This window comes from Oncorhynchus masou, chromosome 14 (genome assembly GCF_036934945.1).
Source record: "Oncorhynchus masou masou isolate Uvic2021 chromosome 14, UVic_Omas_1.1, whole genome shotgun sequence".
Taxonomy (NCBI): Eukaryota; Metazoa; Chordata; class Actinopteri; order Salmoniformes; family Salmonidae; genus Oncorhynchus; species Oncorhynchus masou.
Window position 1 is genome coordinate 13833044 of NC_088225.1, and position 12622 is coordinate 13845665.

At 43.1% G+C, this 12622-nt stretch overlaps 1 protein-coding gene across 7 annotated transcripts; it reads left to right on the forward strand.

Moving 5' to 3' along the window:
• The first annotated feature begins 531 nt into the window (after positions 1-531).
• On the forward strand, positions 532-11327 carry LOC135554311 (transcription activator BRG1-like). 7 transcript variants are annotated; one of them, XM_064986540.1, is made up of 8 exons: positions 1060-2407; positions 2861-3473; positions 3565-3773; positions 5551-5769; positions 5957-6092; positions 7067-7486; positions 7748-7846; positions 8113-11327. In XM_064986540.1, the coding sequence occupies exons 4-8, from the start codon at positions 5593-5595 to the stop codon at positions 9192-9194; spliced, it is 1914 nt and encodes a 637-aa protein (XP_064842612.1). In that variant the 5' UTR covers positions 1060-2407; positions 2861-3473; positions 3565-3773; positions 5551-5592; the 3' UTR covers positions 9195-11327. The 7 variants fall into 7 exon arrangements, with proteins under 7 accessions (XP_064842614.1, XP_064842616.1, XP_064842612.1 ...); XM_064986538.1 differs by having other exon boundaries at positions 1060-1770; positions 2332-2407; positions 2861-3773; XM_064986542.1 differs by lacking the exon at positions 1060-2407 and adding an exon at positions 532-1050 and having other exon boundaries at positions 2861-3773.
• The last annotated feature ends 1295 nt before the right edge of the window (positions 11328-12622 follow it).

Here is a 12622-nt window from a genome sequence, read left to right on the forward strand (position 1 = left end):
GGTCATCAAAAGCCAGACAGAGTTTCATTAAATAAGCTATAGGCAATCATTTTATTGCACCTTTCCGCCTAATTTAACAGATGCCTTTGGAAATGTTTAACTTCAATTCACTGGCACTATGAAGATCAGTTTAGCCATACTCACTGACTGCCTAATATATACTTTAATATACTTTTGGTAATTTACGAGGCATAGCTAGATACAGATTACCAAAATACAGCCTATGCGCATGGTTCTAACAGTCTTTCTGCCTGACCCTATCTTCTCTCTCCCTCGACTGCTCCTCTTTCCCTTCGCTTTGAAAAATGCTAGTGTGTGCGTGTAGAATAGCTCAGCCTACTCATTGATAGACCTTACTTTAGTGAATTTGCACGAGACATTACAAGACAAGAAATTGTGAAATACAGCATTGCTATAGCCTACATATTTTGATAACCGATGCACAATTCTGCCTGGTGGCGGACATGCCTGGCTGTGCCCCTCCCATCTCTCCCTCGCTCTTTCTTTGCGGTGAAAGATGTGAGAGTTTGTGTTCTACGGAAAATAGTTTCCTCCATTGCAAAAATACTGAATCTTAGGAGTCGAATCTTGACACCCTGAAAAGGGAGTCGACAGGCAAGGAGTCAACGAATCGATTATTTTGGAGTCGACTATCCACCACTACCCAGTTCTCTCCGTGGTTCTATCTAGTCCCTGTGCATTTAATTTCAATAACCTGTATTATCATATTTTTTGTTTACAGTAATGCGGACTGGTACATATTCCAATCTTCAAAACAGCGCCTTTGGTTGTGGTTATTAAACGAGGCAATATAGTTAGTGTTGATAACGGTCAAATATTTTTTGACGTGCACATTTTATTTAGATAGAAAAAATGCATGTAAACAGAGCTCAACTGCTTTCATTATTATTGTCAATGACTACTATCAACAATGACGCCCCATGATCTTATTTTACTACATGTAATAATGCTGTTCTATAATAATTTGTACACCCATCCCCCACGTCGACATACTTCGAAAGGACCTACTCGCGAAGGGTGAATTTCAATGTAAGTCAGATTCAGGTGTTTTATTTATAATACTTCGTCGTTTGGTTGGGAAGGAACGGTAGTCAGGACCGACATGATTCGTCTGTCTCTCTGTAGACTGAAATGAATACGTTTCTGGAAAATGTATCTAGTTAACTAGAGCCGGGGTACGGGATGCGGGTTGGATCAATCATCTGAAATATATATATGTTCTTTTACTCTTGCCGCATCTCTAAAGTCAGCAAAACAATGTCATTCACACCATACATTTTGTTAAAACAGCATATTCGGCTAGCAGAGACCATACCATTAGCTAACTTTGGCCAACTGTCTGGCAGTGTAACAGTTTATTCGCATTTATTATGTAGGAAACAATGTTTGAAATGTAGCCCATCACATGGTGAATGGTTTCTGACCTCAAACAAATATAGCGTGCTACCATGTTGTAAACGGAGCGAACGGAGGTTGTTTTGCTGCTAGCCAGCTTTCTAGTCAAGCTATGCACCACATTAGGTGCCTCGCGCTCTGCAATGCTGTAGATCTCTGCGAGTTTTGAAAGTGTTATGACCGATAAGGAGTTACCATTATCTTTGGTGGGGGAAATGTTTGGCGTGATCAAACTTGAAGTGTCTGTGTCGCAGCTCGATGCGGAGGGTTAGCGAGCGGGGAATGGCGTCCTAGATTTATCAGGATACATATACTTGGATTACGGAGGACGAATGGAAGGAAAAATAGAGGAAGGTGAGCTTGAATTGGCCAACAGTGGAGGAAAAGGGATATGGTTTGTTGAAGAATGGTAGAAAGTGTGATCTGTACCCTGGATCGAAGACCGGAGAAATGAAAGTGAATGAGGGCGAAGTATCGTGGTGAAGTTCTCAAGAGTCCGAGGATTACACGGAGGGTTAGGATAAAGATTAGTCTGTGACCGTAGGAGTGAAATTACGGAAAAAGCGGACCCTTGCCCTTTGGCTGATCCATCTGTGGTTTCAGGGAGGGTGAAAATGTAGTTAGGTGGTGTGGAATCGGTGAAGGTAACCCGAAGTGGTCTAGTGATTGTTTGTGTTTCTGTGTTGGGTCAGATGAAGCTGGCGCTTCGCGTCAAACGTCTGGGGTCAGGATATGTGAATTGTTTTGCTCTCAAGTATAGGGCGCCATTAAAATGAGTGGGGTAGTTAATCGGGGTAGGGGTGAAAGTCGAGTTTTTTTAAATGTTGAGTCTTAGCCGGGCAAAGTGATGTTATATCGTTTATCCCTCCCTGTACGAGCTTTTGTACCGAATACATTACGATGTTAACGTTACAGGTGTGTCATGCTAATGGACATGTGACAGCAGTATAGGAGGGAGGTTCCTAGGTGTGCAGAAGGGCATGAGACAAAGGTATGTGTAGCGTTGGTGAATTTTGGTTGAGAGAATGCCAAGTGTGCAAAGCTGTCAAGGCAAAGGGTGGTTACTTTGAAGAATCTCACATTTTGGGGAATATTCAGAGGTGGATACTTTCCGTGGGAATTAACGGGAACGGGAATATGCCAAATTAATACCATTTTAAATGTAGATGTTTTTTGCATTGGATATATTTATCATATCATATGGAGACAGAAACCTAAACCTTTTACTTTATCATAAGTAAACATAATTTAAAATGTTAAAATCCTTTCAATAGAATAATAATAATAATAAAACATGTTATGCATTGAACTTTCATTAAATGAGTTGACTCGGATGAACAACAAAATAAAGGGAATGATCCCCAATGATCCATCGCATCTCCCAAAAACATTTTCAACATACATCTTTAAAATGAAACTAAAGCTTTGGTTGTCTTCCTCTCAGGCTTCCATGTCTTCTTCCTGGGCCGCCTCAATGTCCACCTCTTGATCATCAGACCTGAGGCCTCATCTTCGCGGTCACTTTCCCACCTTGTTGAGGTTGGCTCAAAAAGCCTCAAATTTGCCTGGATGGCTACCAATTTGTCAACCCATGTATTGGTCAGCCTGTTGCTTGCTTTGGTGTGTGTGTTCACAAACAAGGACCAGTTGCGCTCTGAGGCGGCGGCTGTTGGTGGGATTTGGAGGATAATGGAGGCAACAGGGGAAACAGCCTCAGATCCACAAAGTCCCTTCCACCAGGTAGCTGATGAGATATGTTGGCACGGTTGCCATATGTTGGAACGATTGCATCTCCATCCCAAAGCCCTTGCTTGGAAGTGTACTTCACCAGACTGTTAATAACATTGCCCTCATCCAGGTCATGGTTGTGAGACACGGTAGTGATGACACCATAGGCCTTGTTGATCTTTGCACCAGACAGAATGCTCTTGGCAGCATACTTGGGGTCCAACATGTACACTGCGGCGTGTATGGGCTTCAGGTAGAAGTTTTTATGCTTTTTGATGTATTTCAGAACTGCAGTTTCCTCTGCTTGGAGCAACAGTGAAGTTGGCAGGGTAGTATGGATTTATTCTCTTACATCTGCAAGCAGAGTGTGAACATCAGACAGGATGGCATTGTCACCCTCAATCATGCTATATGTTTCAGGAGTTTCAGGCTGCTTACCACTCTCCCAAAATACATAATCCAGGAGGATCCTCTTGATGGGGCTGTCCATATCGGCAGACTGTGATATGGCCATTTCTTGGAGAGACTCCTTCCCCTCCAGGAGACTGTCAAACATGATGACAACACCACCCCAACGGGTGTTGCTGGGCAGCTTCAATGTGGTGCTCATTTTCTTCTCACTTTGCTTGGTGAGATAGATTGCTGCTTTAACTTGATGACCCTTCACATATCTAACCATTTCCTTGGCTCTCTTGTAGAGTTTATCCATTGTTTTCAGTGCCATGATGTCCTTGAGGAGCAAATTCAATGCATGAGCAGCACAGCTAATGGGTGTGATGTGAGGCTAGGACTCCTCCACTTTAGACCAAGCAGCCTTCGTGTTCGCAGCATTGTCTGTCACCAGTGCAAATACCTTCTGTGGTCCAAGGTCATTGATGACAGCTAATCTGCAATGTCGAGACTGGTGTGTCTGTTGTCCTTTGTGTCTGTGCTCTTGTAGAATACTGGTTGAGGGGTGGAGATGATGTAGTTAATTATTCCTTGGCCACGAACATTCAACCACCCATCAGGAGATGATTGCAATGCACTCTGCTTTTTCTATGCTTTGCTTTGCTTGATCTTGACTTGAACTCTGTTGAACTCTGCATCCAGCAAATTAGTAGATAAAGCATGTCTGGTTGGAGGGGTGTATGCTGGGCGAAGAACATTCAGAAATCTTTTCCAATACACATTGCCTTTGAACATCAGAGGTGAACCAGTTGCATACACAGCTCGAGCAAAACATTCATCAGCATTTCTCTGACTATGTTCCTCCATTGAGTCAAACTTCTGATTCCAGGAGGACCATGAGCTGTTGCTATCGATAAGGTGTCTGATTCATAAGTTTCACCTCAAATAGAAGTAGAGGGACTTTTGTCAGAGGTTGCTTGTTGTGAGCGTTGAGGTAACTTTATGCACTTGGCCAGATGATTCTATATCTTTTTTGCATTTTTCACATATGATTTGGCACAGTATTTGCAAATGTACACAGCTTTTCCTTCTACGTTAGCTGCAGTGAAATGTCTCCACACATCAGATAATGCCCGTGACATTTTCCTGTAAAGATCAGAAAAAAATGAGTAAAAAACCCCAAATACAATTCCATGTACAGATAAATAGTTAAGCAATTAGATTAAACAACTCCTTTTGTAAGATAAATGTTTTAAAATGAAACATGTATGGAAACAGGTGAATTAGCACTCCTCAGTTAGCAGGCTCAAGCAAGCTAAATCCCACATGGTAGCAAAAACTAACTAGCAGAAATTGTTAACAAGTTAGAAATGATTTAAACACACTTTACTGTTGGCTACTATTTACTAGTTAACCAAAAAAATATTAACCCCACCCAATATTGTAATCAAAACTTACCAGAAAGCATGTAGTTTTGGGCTCAGACAGTGTAGTCGTGTGGGCTGAATAGCATCTCATTATTGTGCAAGATCTTGAGAATCAGCTGTAGATGTGATGGAATAATGCACTGTGCATGCAGAGGGTTGCAATTCCATTTAATTGGGGATAGTTTAACCAAAATATGCCACAAGACCTAGAATTGCCATGTGTCCCTGAACAGACAGTTAACCCACTGTTCCTAGGCCGTCATTGAAAATAAGAATTTGTTCTTAACAGACTTGCCTAGTTAAATAAGGTAACATAAAAAAATAAAAGGTTCACTGTTTTAAGCAAAATTCCCCAAATTCCAGGCCTTAATTAACTTCCCATTTAACGAAAGTCCCCAGCCCTTTGCAACCCTAGATACAGCCAACTAATGTGATATATTGTATCGTTTTGACAATATCTTCAACAATATCCCGATTTGTAACGGTATCAATTCCCCCATCACTAGTACACAGTAAATTGTACTCCCCACTGCTGGGTTGGTTTGTTGTAAATGGTGGTCAGTATTTATCTGTAATTTGTCCTCTACAGAGTGGATCCTGGTGCTGTCACATTCTCGGACTCACCTGAGAAATGTCCACCCCGGACCTCCCCATGGGAGGGACACCTCGGCCGGGCCCCTCTCCTGGACCGGGGCCTTCTCCAGGAGCCATGATAGGACCCAGCCCAGGTCCCCCAGCCTCTGGGCACTCCCACCCACAACAGGGGCCCTCAGTATATCCTCAGGAGAATATGCATCAGATGCACAAAGTAAGACAGAATATGGTCATATCCATAACTGTAATGTATGTCAAATGTCTGCTATGGTCTGTGGTACCATTTTATGATACTGTTTTTGCATTAATCTATTCTTCCTTTACTGTACATAAGAAATGTATGTGCTATCTAAGTAGGACATGCTTATGTTAATGTATTAATGTGTGTTGTCTTCTCCCAGCCTATGGAAGGCATGCATGAGAAGGGCATGTCTGATGACCCTCGCTATGGACCGATGAAGAGCATGGGCATGAGACCAGGAGGAGGCCACATTGGAATGGGACCCCCTCCTAGCCCCATGGACCAACATTCCCAAGGTACCATACCATGGGGTACTAATTAGATTGGATAGAGGAAACATTGACTCTGTTATTGAAGAAGCTTTACACAAAAGGTCAACTTATTAGCTTTCCATATGCTCTAAATATGGTGCTTATGATTTTAGAGTTAAGCACAATTGTTTTTAAAGCCAATTACCTGAGAAGAGAATGCTAACTCGTGTAGACGCATGTGCACTTGTACTGTGAACTCAACCAGCTAGTTTCTCCTCTTTCACTTCTGTCTTTTGTTGGGTAGCGTGAGCAGCAGACGCTCAGATGGGGGGGGGGGGGCATGAGGCTTCCCCTTTCAGACAATGCTGGTGGCAGCTGTCTGCTATAAAATTACTCAGTCACCAAGGAGAAAGGGACAGAGGGGCTGTTGAAATACTGTAACACAGGAGAGGGTGTTTTTCTGTTGACTCTTCTACCCTGTATTGACTGGTGACAAATCAAATCAGATTGTATTTGTCACATGTGCCGAATACAACAGGTGTAGACCTTACAGTGAAATGCTTACTTACATGCCCTTAACCAACCATGCAGTTTTAGGAAAATACCTTTAAAAAAGTAAGAGATAAGATGAACAAATAATAAAGAGCAGCAGTAAATAACAATAGCAGGGTTATGTACAGTGGGTACCGGTACAGAGTCAATGTGCGGGGGTGTTGAGGTAACTCAGGTAATATGTGCAGAGCGCGAGGCTCAGCTGTAATGTGTGCATGTCTGTTAGAGACTGATTTGTAAAGTGTTTGTATCGCCAGTCCAGCTCATAATCATAATACCAGTCTGGATTTGTTTAACATTCCTCCTGGTCTGTTAGCATCCATTTCACCACCATTTTCGATGTATCTTGCCATTATTTTAGTCATTCAAATCAGTTTCCCACTGTTCTCAGTTAAAGGGACAGTCATGCCCTACCATTCCCAGGGAAGATGACTTTTCTCACCTGTGCTGTTGTCTCTCCTCCCCAGGCTACCCCTCTCCACTGGGGGGTTCTGAGCACTCTCCCAGCCCCGTGCCAGCCAACGGCCCTCCCCCCGGCCCCATGATGCCCTCTGGCCCAGGTGTCCCCATGGAGGGAGGTGACCCCCAGGCCATGGGCCAGCAGAACCTCGGTGGTGTCCTGAATGGTGGTTCTGTGCCAGGTGGGGTTGGGCCAGGTGGACCCACCCCCTTCAACCAAAACCAGCTGCACCAGCTCAGTGCCCAGATCATGGCCTACAAGATGCTGGACTGCAGCCAGCCCCTGCCAGACCACCTGCAGATGGCCGTGCAGGGCAAGAGGCCCATGCCAGGGATGCAGCAGCAGCCAGGGATGCCCAACATGCCCCCTTCCTCTGGGCCTGGAGCGGGGCCTGGACAGCCACCAGCAAACTACAACAGACCTCATGGTGAGTGGGGTGGGCACATGCAAGTTTATGCTACACAGCCTGTCAATGAGTTTTGCAAACCTATGAATGACACACAAATGCGCATAATTACAGTCAAACTCGCACATGCTGCTCATCTCAAACAAAGAAAATAAATAATTTAAATGCTTAACACGAACCCTTGGTGGTGAAACTGGTTCAGGCACCATTTTCTACGTTAACTAGACTTCAGTAGGCATGAATGCCCCGGCAGTGTCTGTCATTTCTAATGTCATCTTGCAGGAATGGTAGGCCCAAAAATGCCTCCTTCAGGACCCTCAGGTGTTCCCCCTGGTATGCAGGGCCAGCCCACCAATGGACCCCCTAAACAATGGCCCGAAGGTGAGCCTCAGCTTGACCCCCGGGCAGTGATTCACCTGTGTGGAGAGGGCACTAGTCTGTAGGGTTTTTAGTCCATGTTCTTCTCTTTCCTGTGCTGATAGTTTCACTAGACCTATCACAACGGTAGGCCGTCATTGTAAACTGACTTGTCTAGTTAAATAAAAATTAAACAAGGAATACGCACATATTAAACAGATAATAATTGCACCAAAACACTGTAGAATCAATGGTATAACTAATAATTATTTCAATGCCATATGTTCTAGGGCCCATGGTGAATGCTGCTGCTCCATCCAGTGCCCCCCAGAAGCTGATTCCCCCTCAGCCCACTGGGAGACCCTCCCCTGCTCCCTCCTCCGTGCCCCCTGCTGCCTTCCCGGTCATGCCCCCCCAGACTCAGTCCCCAGGGCAGCCCCCACCCATGGTGCTACACCAGAAACAGAACCGCATCACGCCCATCCAGAAGCCCCGTGGCCTGGACCCAGTGGAGATCTTCCAGGAAAGAGAGTACAGGCTGCAGGCTCGAGTGCTGAGGAGCGTAGCGAGTAAAAATCGTCTGTCCTCCGTTGCAACACTCACTACCGAGTTTAAAACTGCCTCTGGAAGCAACGTCAGCACAAGAACTGTTCGTCGGGAGCTTCATGAAATGGGTTTCCATGGCCGAGCAGATGCACACAAGCCTAAGATCACCATGCGCAATGCCAAGCGTCGACTGGAGTGGTGTAAAGCTCGCCGCCATTGGACTCTGGAGCAATGGAAACGCGTTCTCTGGAGTGATGAATCACGCTTCACTATCTGGCAGTCCGATGGACGAATCTGGGTTTGGCGGATGCCAGGGGAAAGCTTCCTGACCGACTGCATAGTGCCAACTGTAAAGTTTGGTGGAGGAGGAATAATGGTCTGGGGATGTTTTTCATGGTTCGGGTTAGGCCCCTTAGTTCCAGTGAAGGGAAATCTTAACGCTACAGCGTACAATGACATTCTAGACGATTCTGTGCTCCCAACTTTGTGGCAACAGTTTGGGGAAGGCCCTTTCCTGTTTCAGCATGACAATAGCCCAATGCACAAAGTGAGGTCCATACAGAAATGGTTTACCGAAATCGGTGTGGAAGAACTTGACTGGCCTGCACAGAGCCCTGACCTCAATCCCATCGAACACCTTTGGGATGAATTGGAACGCAGACTGCGAGCCAGGCCTAATCGCCCAACATCAGTGCCCGATCTAACTAATGCTCTTATGGCTGAATGGAAGCAAGTCCCCGCAGCAATGTTCCAACATCTAGTGGAAAGCCTTCCCAGAAGAGTAGAGGCTGTTATAGCAGCAAAGGGGGGACCAACTCCACATTAATGTCCATGAATTTTAGAATATTATGTTCAAAAAGCAGTGTCCCCATACATGTCCACATACTTGTAGTGTACACTATTTTTATGTGCAGGGGGTGTTAGATAAGCTCAAATGTTGCAAATTGATTGTGGCTTCTATCAGTGTAAATATCTGCATAATTTCCAATCCCACATATATTTTTGGGCTGTTTATTTACAGTACCAGTCAAAGGTTTAGACACACCTACTCATTCCAGAGTTTCTTTATTTTTACTATTTTTTACATTGTAGAATAATAGTATAGACTTCAAAACTATGAAATGACACACATGGAATCATGTCGTAACCAAAATAGTGTTAAACAAATCAAAATATATTTTATATTTGAGGTTCATCAAAAGTAGCCACCCGTTGCCTTGATGACAGCTTTTCACACTCTTGGCATTCTTTCAACCAGCTTCATAAGGAAGTCACCTGAAATGCATTTCAATTAACAGGTGTGCATTGATAAAGTTAATTTGTGGAATTTATTTCCTTAATGCGCTTGAGCCAATCAGTTGTGTTGTGACAAGGTCGGGCTGGTATACAGAAGATACCTGAGTAAAATACCAAGTCCATATTATGGTAAGAACAGCTCAAATAAGCAAAGAGAAACAAAGAGAAAAAATAGACCATATTAACTTTAAGACACAAAGGTCAGTCAATCTGGAAAATGTCAAGAACTTTAAACGTTTCTTTAAGTGCAGTCGCAAAAACCATCAAGCGCTATGATGAAACTGGCTCTCATGAGGACCCCCACAGGAATGGAAGACCCAGAGTTACCTCTGCTGCAGAAGATAAGTTCATTACAGTTACCAGCTTCAAAAATCGGCAATTAACTGCACCTCAGATTGTAGCCCAAATAAATACTTCACAGAGTTTAAGTAACAGACATCTCAACATCAACTGTTCAGAGGAGACTGCGTGAATCAGGCATTCATGGTCAAACTGCTGCAAAGAAACCACTACAAAAGGACACCAGCTTGGGCCAAGAAACACAAGCAATGAACATTAGACCTTGGACATCTGTCCTTTGGTCTGATGAGTCCAAATTTGACATTTTTGGCTCCAACTGCCGTGTCTTTGTGAGACGCAGAGTAGGTGAACAGATGATCTCTGCATGTGTGGTTCCCACCGTGAAGCATGGGGGAGGAAGTGTGATGGTGTGGGGGTGCTTTGCTGTTGACACTGTGATTTATTTAGAATTCAAGGCACACTTAACTAGCATGGCTACGACAGCATTCTTCAGCGATATGCCATCCCATCTGGTTTCCGCTTAGTGGGACTATCATTTGTTTTTCAACAGGACAATGAATCAACACACCTTCAGGCTGTGTAAGGCCTATTTGACTAAGAAGGAGAGTGATGGAGTGCTGCATCAGATGACCTGGCCTCCACAATCACCCGACCTCAAACTAATTGAGATGGTTTGGGATTTGTTGGACCACAGAGTGAAGAAAAGCAGCCAACAAGAGTTCAGCATATGTGGGAACTCCTTCAAGACTGTTGGAAAAGTATTCCAGGTGACTAACTCATGAAGCTGGTTGAGAGAATGCCAAGGAGAATGCCAAGATTGTGTAAAGCTGTCATCAAGGCAAAGGGTGGCAACTTTGAAAAATATAACATATTTTGATTTGCTTAACACTTATTTTTGGTTACTGCATGATTTCATGTGTTATTTCATAGTTTTGATGTCTTCACTATTATTCTACAATGTATAGAATAGTACAAATAAAGAAAAACCCTTGAATGACTAGGTGTGTCCCCAAACTTTGACAGATTTATTTATATATATATATATGTATGTATGTATGTCTGTTTTATTTTCTTATAACACTGCCACCCCTTCCCTTTTTCGGATTAAACTAATGGGCAACAACACTTAGGCTTCTACTTCCAGCTTATACATACTGTACATTTTATGGGCACAGTACATTTTACTTTAGTTATCTTGTTTTTTGTTATTTTTTGGTACCACCCTTCAGCTCCTCTCAACCCCTCCCATCCATCTCTGAACACCATTCAGTTTTGATGTGATGTTTCACAAAAGTTTGGAACCTTTCTATTGTCATATTTTCTACAGATTGTAAATTAAATATAAACAATTTTTCTAAGAGTATTATATTATTGATTGATTGACTGACTTTTCAAATCACCAGCAGTGCTACTTGCAGAGTGAAATCCAGGTAAATGTCGTAGTTTTTCTATGGAGCCAGATAGCTGACAAAAGGTTGAACGTACATATCGGTAAGATCGTAAGAAAATGCATACGTAAATTGTTAGGATCGTAAGAAAAGCCATGTGTGAAACAAAAATGTAAATGTGAAATTGAATCTGTGAACATACAAACACCACGTTATGGTTACGGACTAACATTTTAGGCTTGAACAAATCTTGTGTTGCAATTCTGACGTACAATAATAGCTTTCAGAGTTTTGTCAGTTTCGTCTCACCAACAAAAAAAAACGTACACCAAACGGCCTTGTGTGGAGTGCTACACGAACAACCATAACACAATGTAGAAAATAAGAACAAATGGAAACCGGAAAGTTATCCTGCACGTTTTCTAGTAAAAAGTCTCCATTCTCTATTACTCCCAAGTTGAGTTTACTTCACATTTAGGTAGCTAATGTAATGGATTTCTTTGCCCTTGCAGGTATAGATAGCACTAGCTGTATTATGCCTACAACAGTGAAGTTTCAGTCAGCTAGGTGTATCTCTACAGTATGGGCATATCTCTGGGTTATGTGGACATCCCTATGCATGCACTTAATCAAAATATGACTAATTAGTACTGCACCATCCCATTCTCTGTCTGCAATCATAACCAGTAGTATATACCAGAAATAATGAAACAGATGTTTGGTGAATCTATGAATTATGTATGACCACTGGAGACTGCCACTCAAAATATTTTTTATAGAATATTTTGACATTTAATCACTCAATCTTGCCAAAGCATATTCTGTAGGAGGGGTTAATATGAATTTCAAATAATTTGACATGATTTATATGAATCGGGTCATGGACATATGGCCTTAAAAATGAACAAGGGAGAGGTTAAACGTAGGCCAAGTCTAGCATGATCTTATTCCCACACGTTACAATAACTGTTGCAGTGGTCTTAAGTAGACTCCATGTAGGCTATTCCCTCCATTGTGTGACAGCTGCCCAGTTGAAGAGCTTGTGATCTCCATGCAGCACCACAGCACTATGCGCCTTCGGAAAAGCACCCCTCAGCCTCAGAAGATGCCCTTCTGGGGGCATGCAGCCATAGTCATTATACCCTAATGTAGGCCTATTTGCCTACTAGCCAAATAAAGTACAGAGCATGCACAATGCATGCAACTCATCATCCTAACATATTTCAACATTTAATTCCTCATTCAGTTTAGTCAGTCAGTATGTCATCCA

Excerpts from the sequence above, each read along its gene's own strand:
- LOC135554311 (XM_064986542.1), top strand. The coding sequence starts at position 5,593 with ATGTCCACCCCGGACCTCCCCATGGGAGGGACACCTCGGCCGGGCCCC. Across the intron at positions 5,770-5,956 it reads ATATGCATCAGATGCACAAA|CCTATGGAAGGCATGCATGA; the intron begins GTAAGACAGAAT and ends GTCTTCTCCCAG. Across the intron at positions 7,487-7,747 it reads AAACTACAACAGACCTCATG|GAATGGTAGGCCCAAAAATG; the intron begins GTGAGTGGGGTG and ends GTCATCTTGCAG.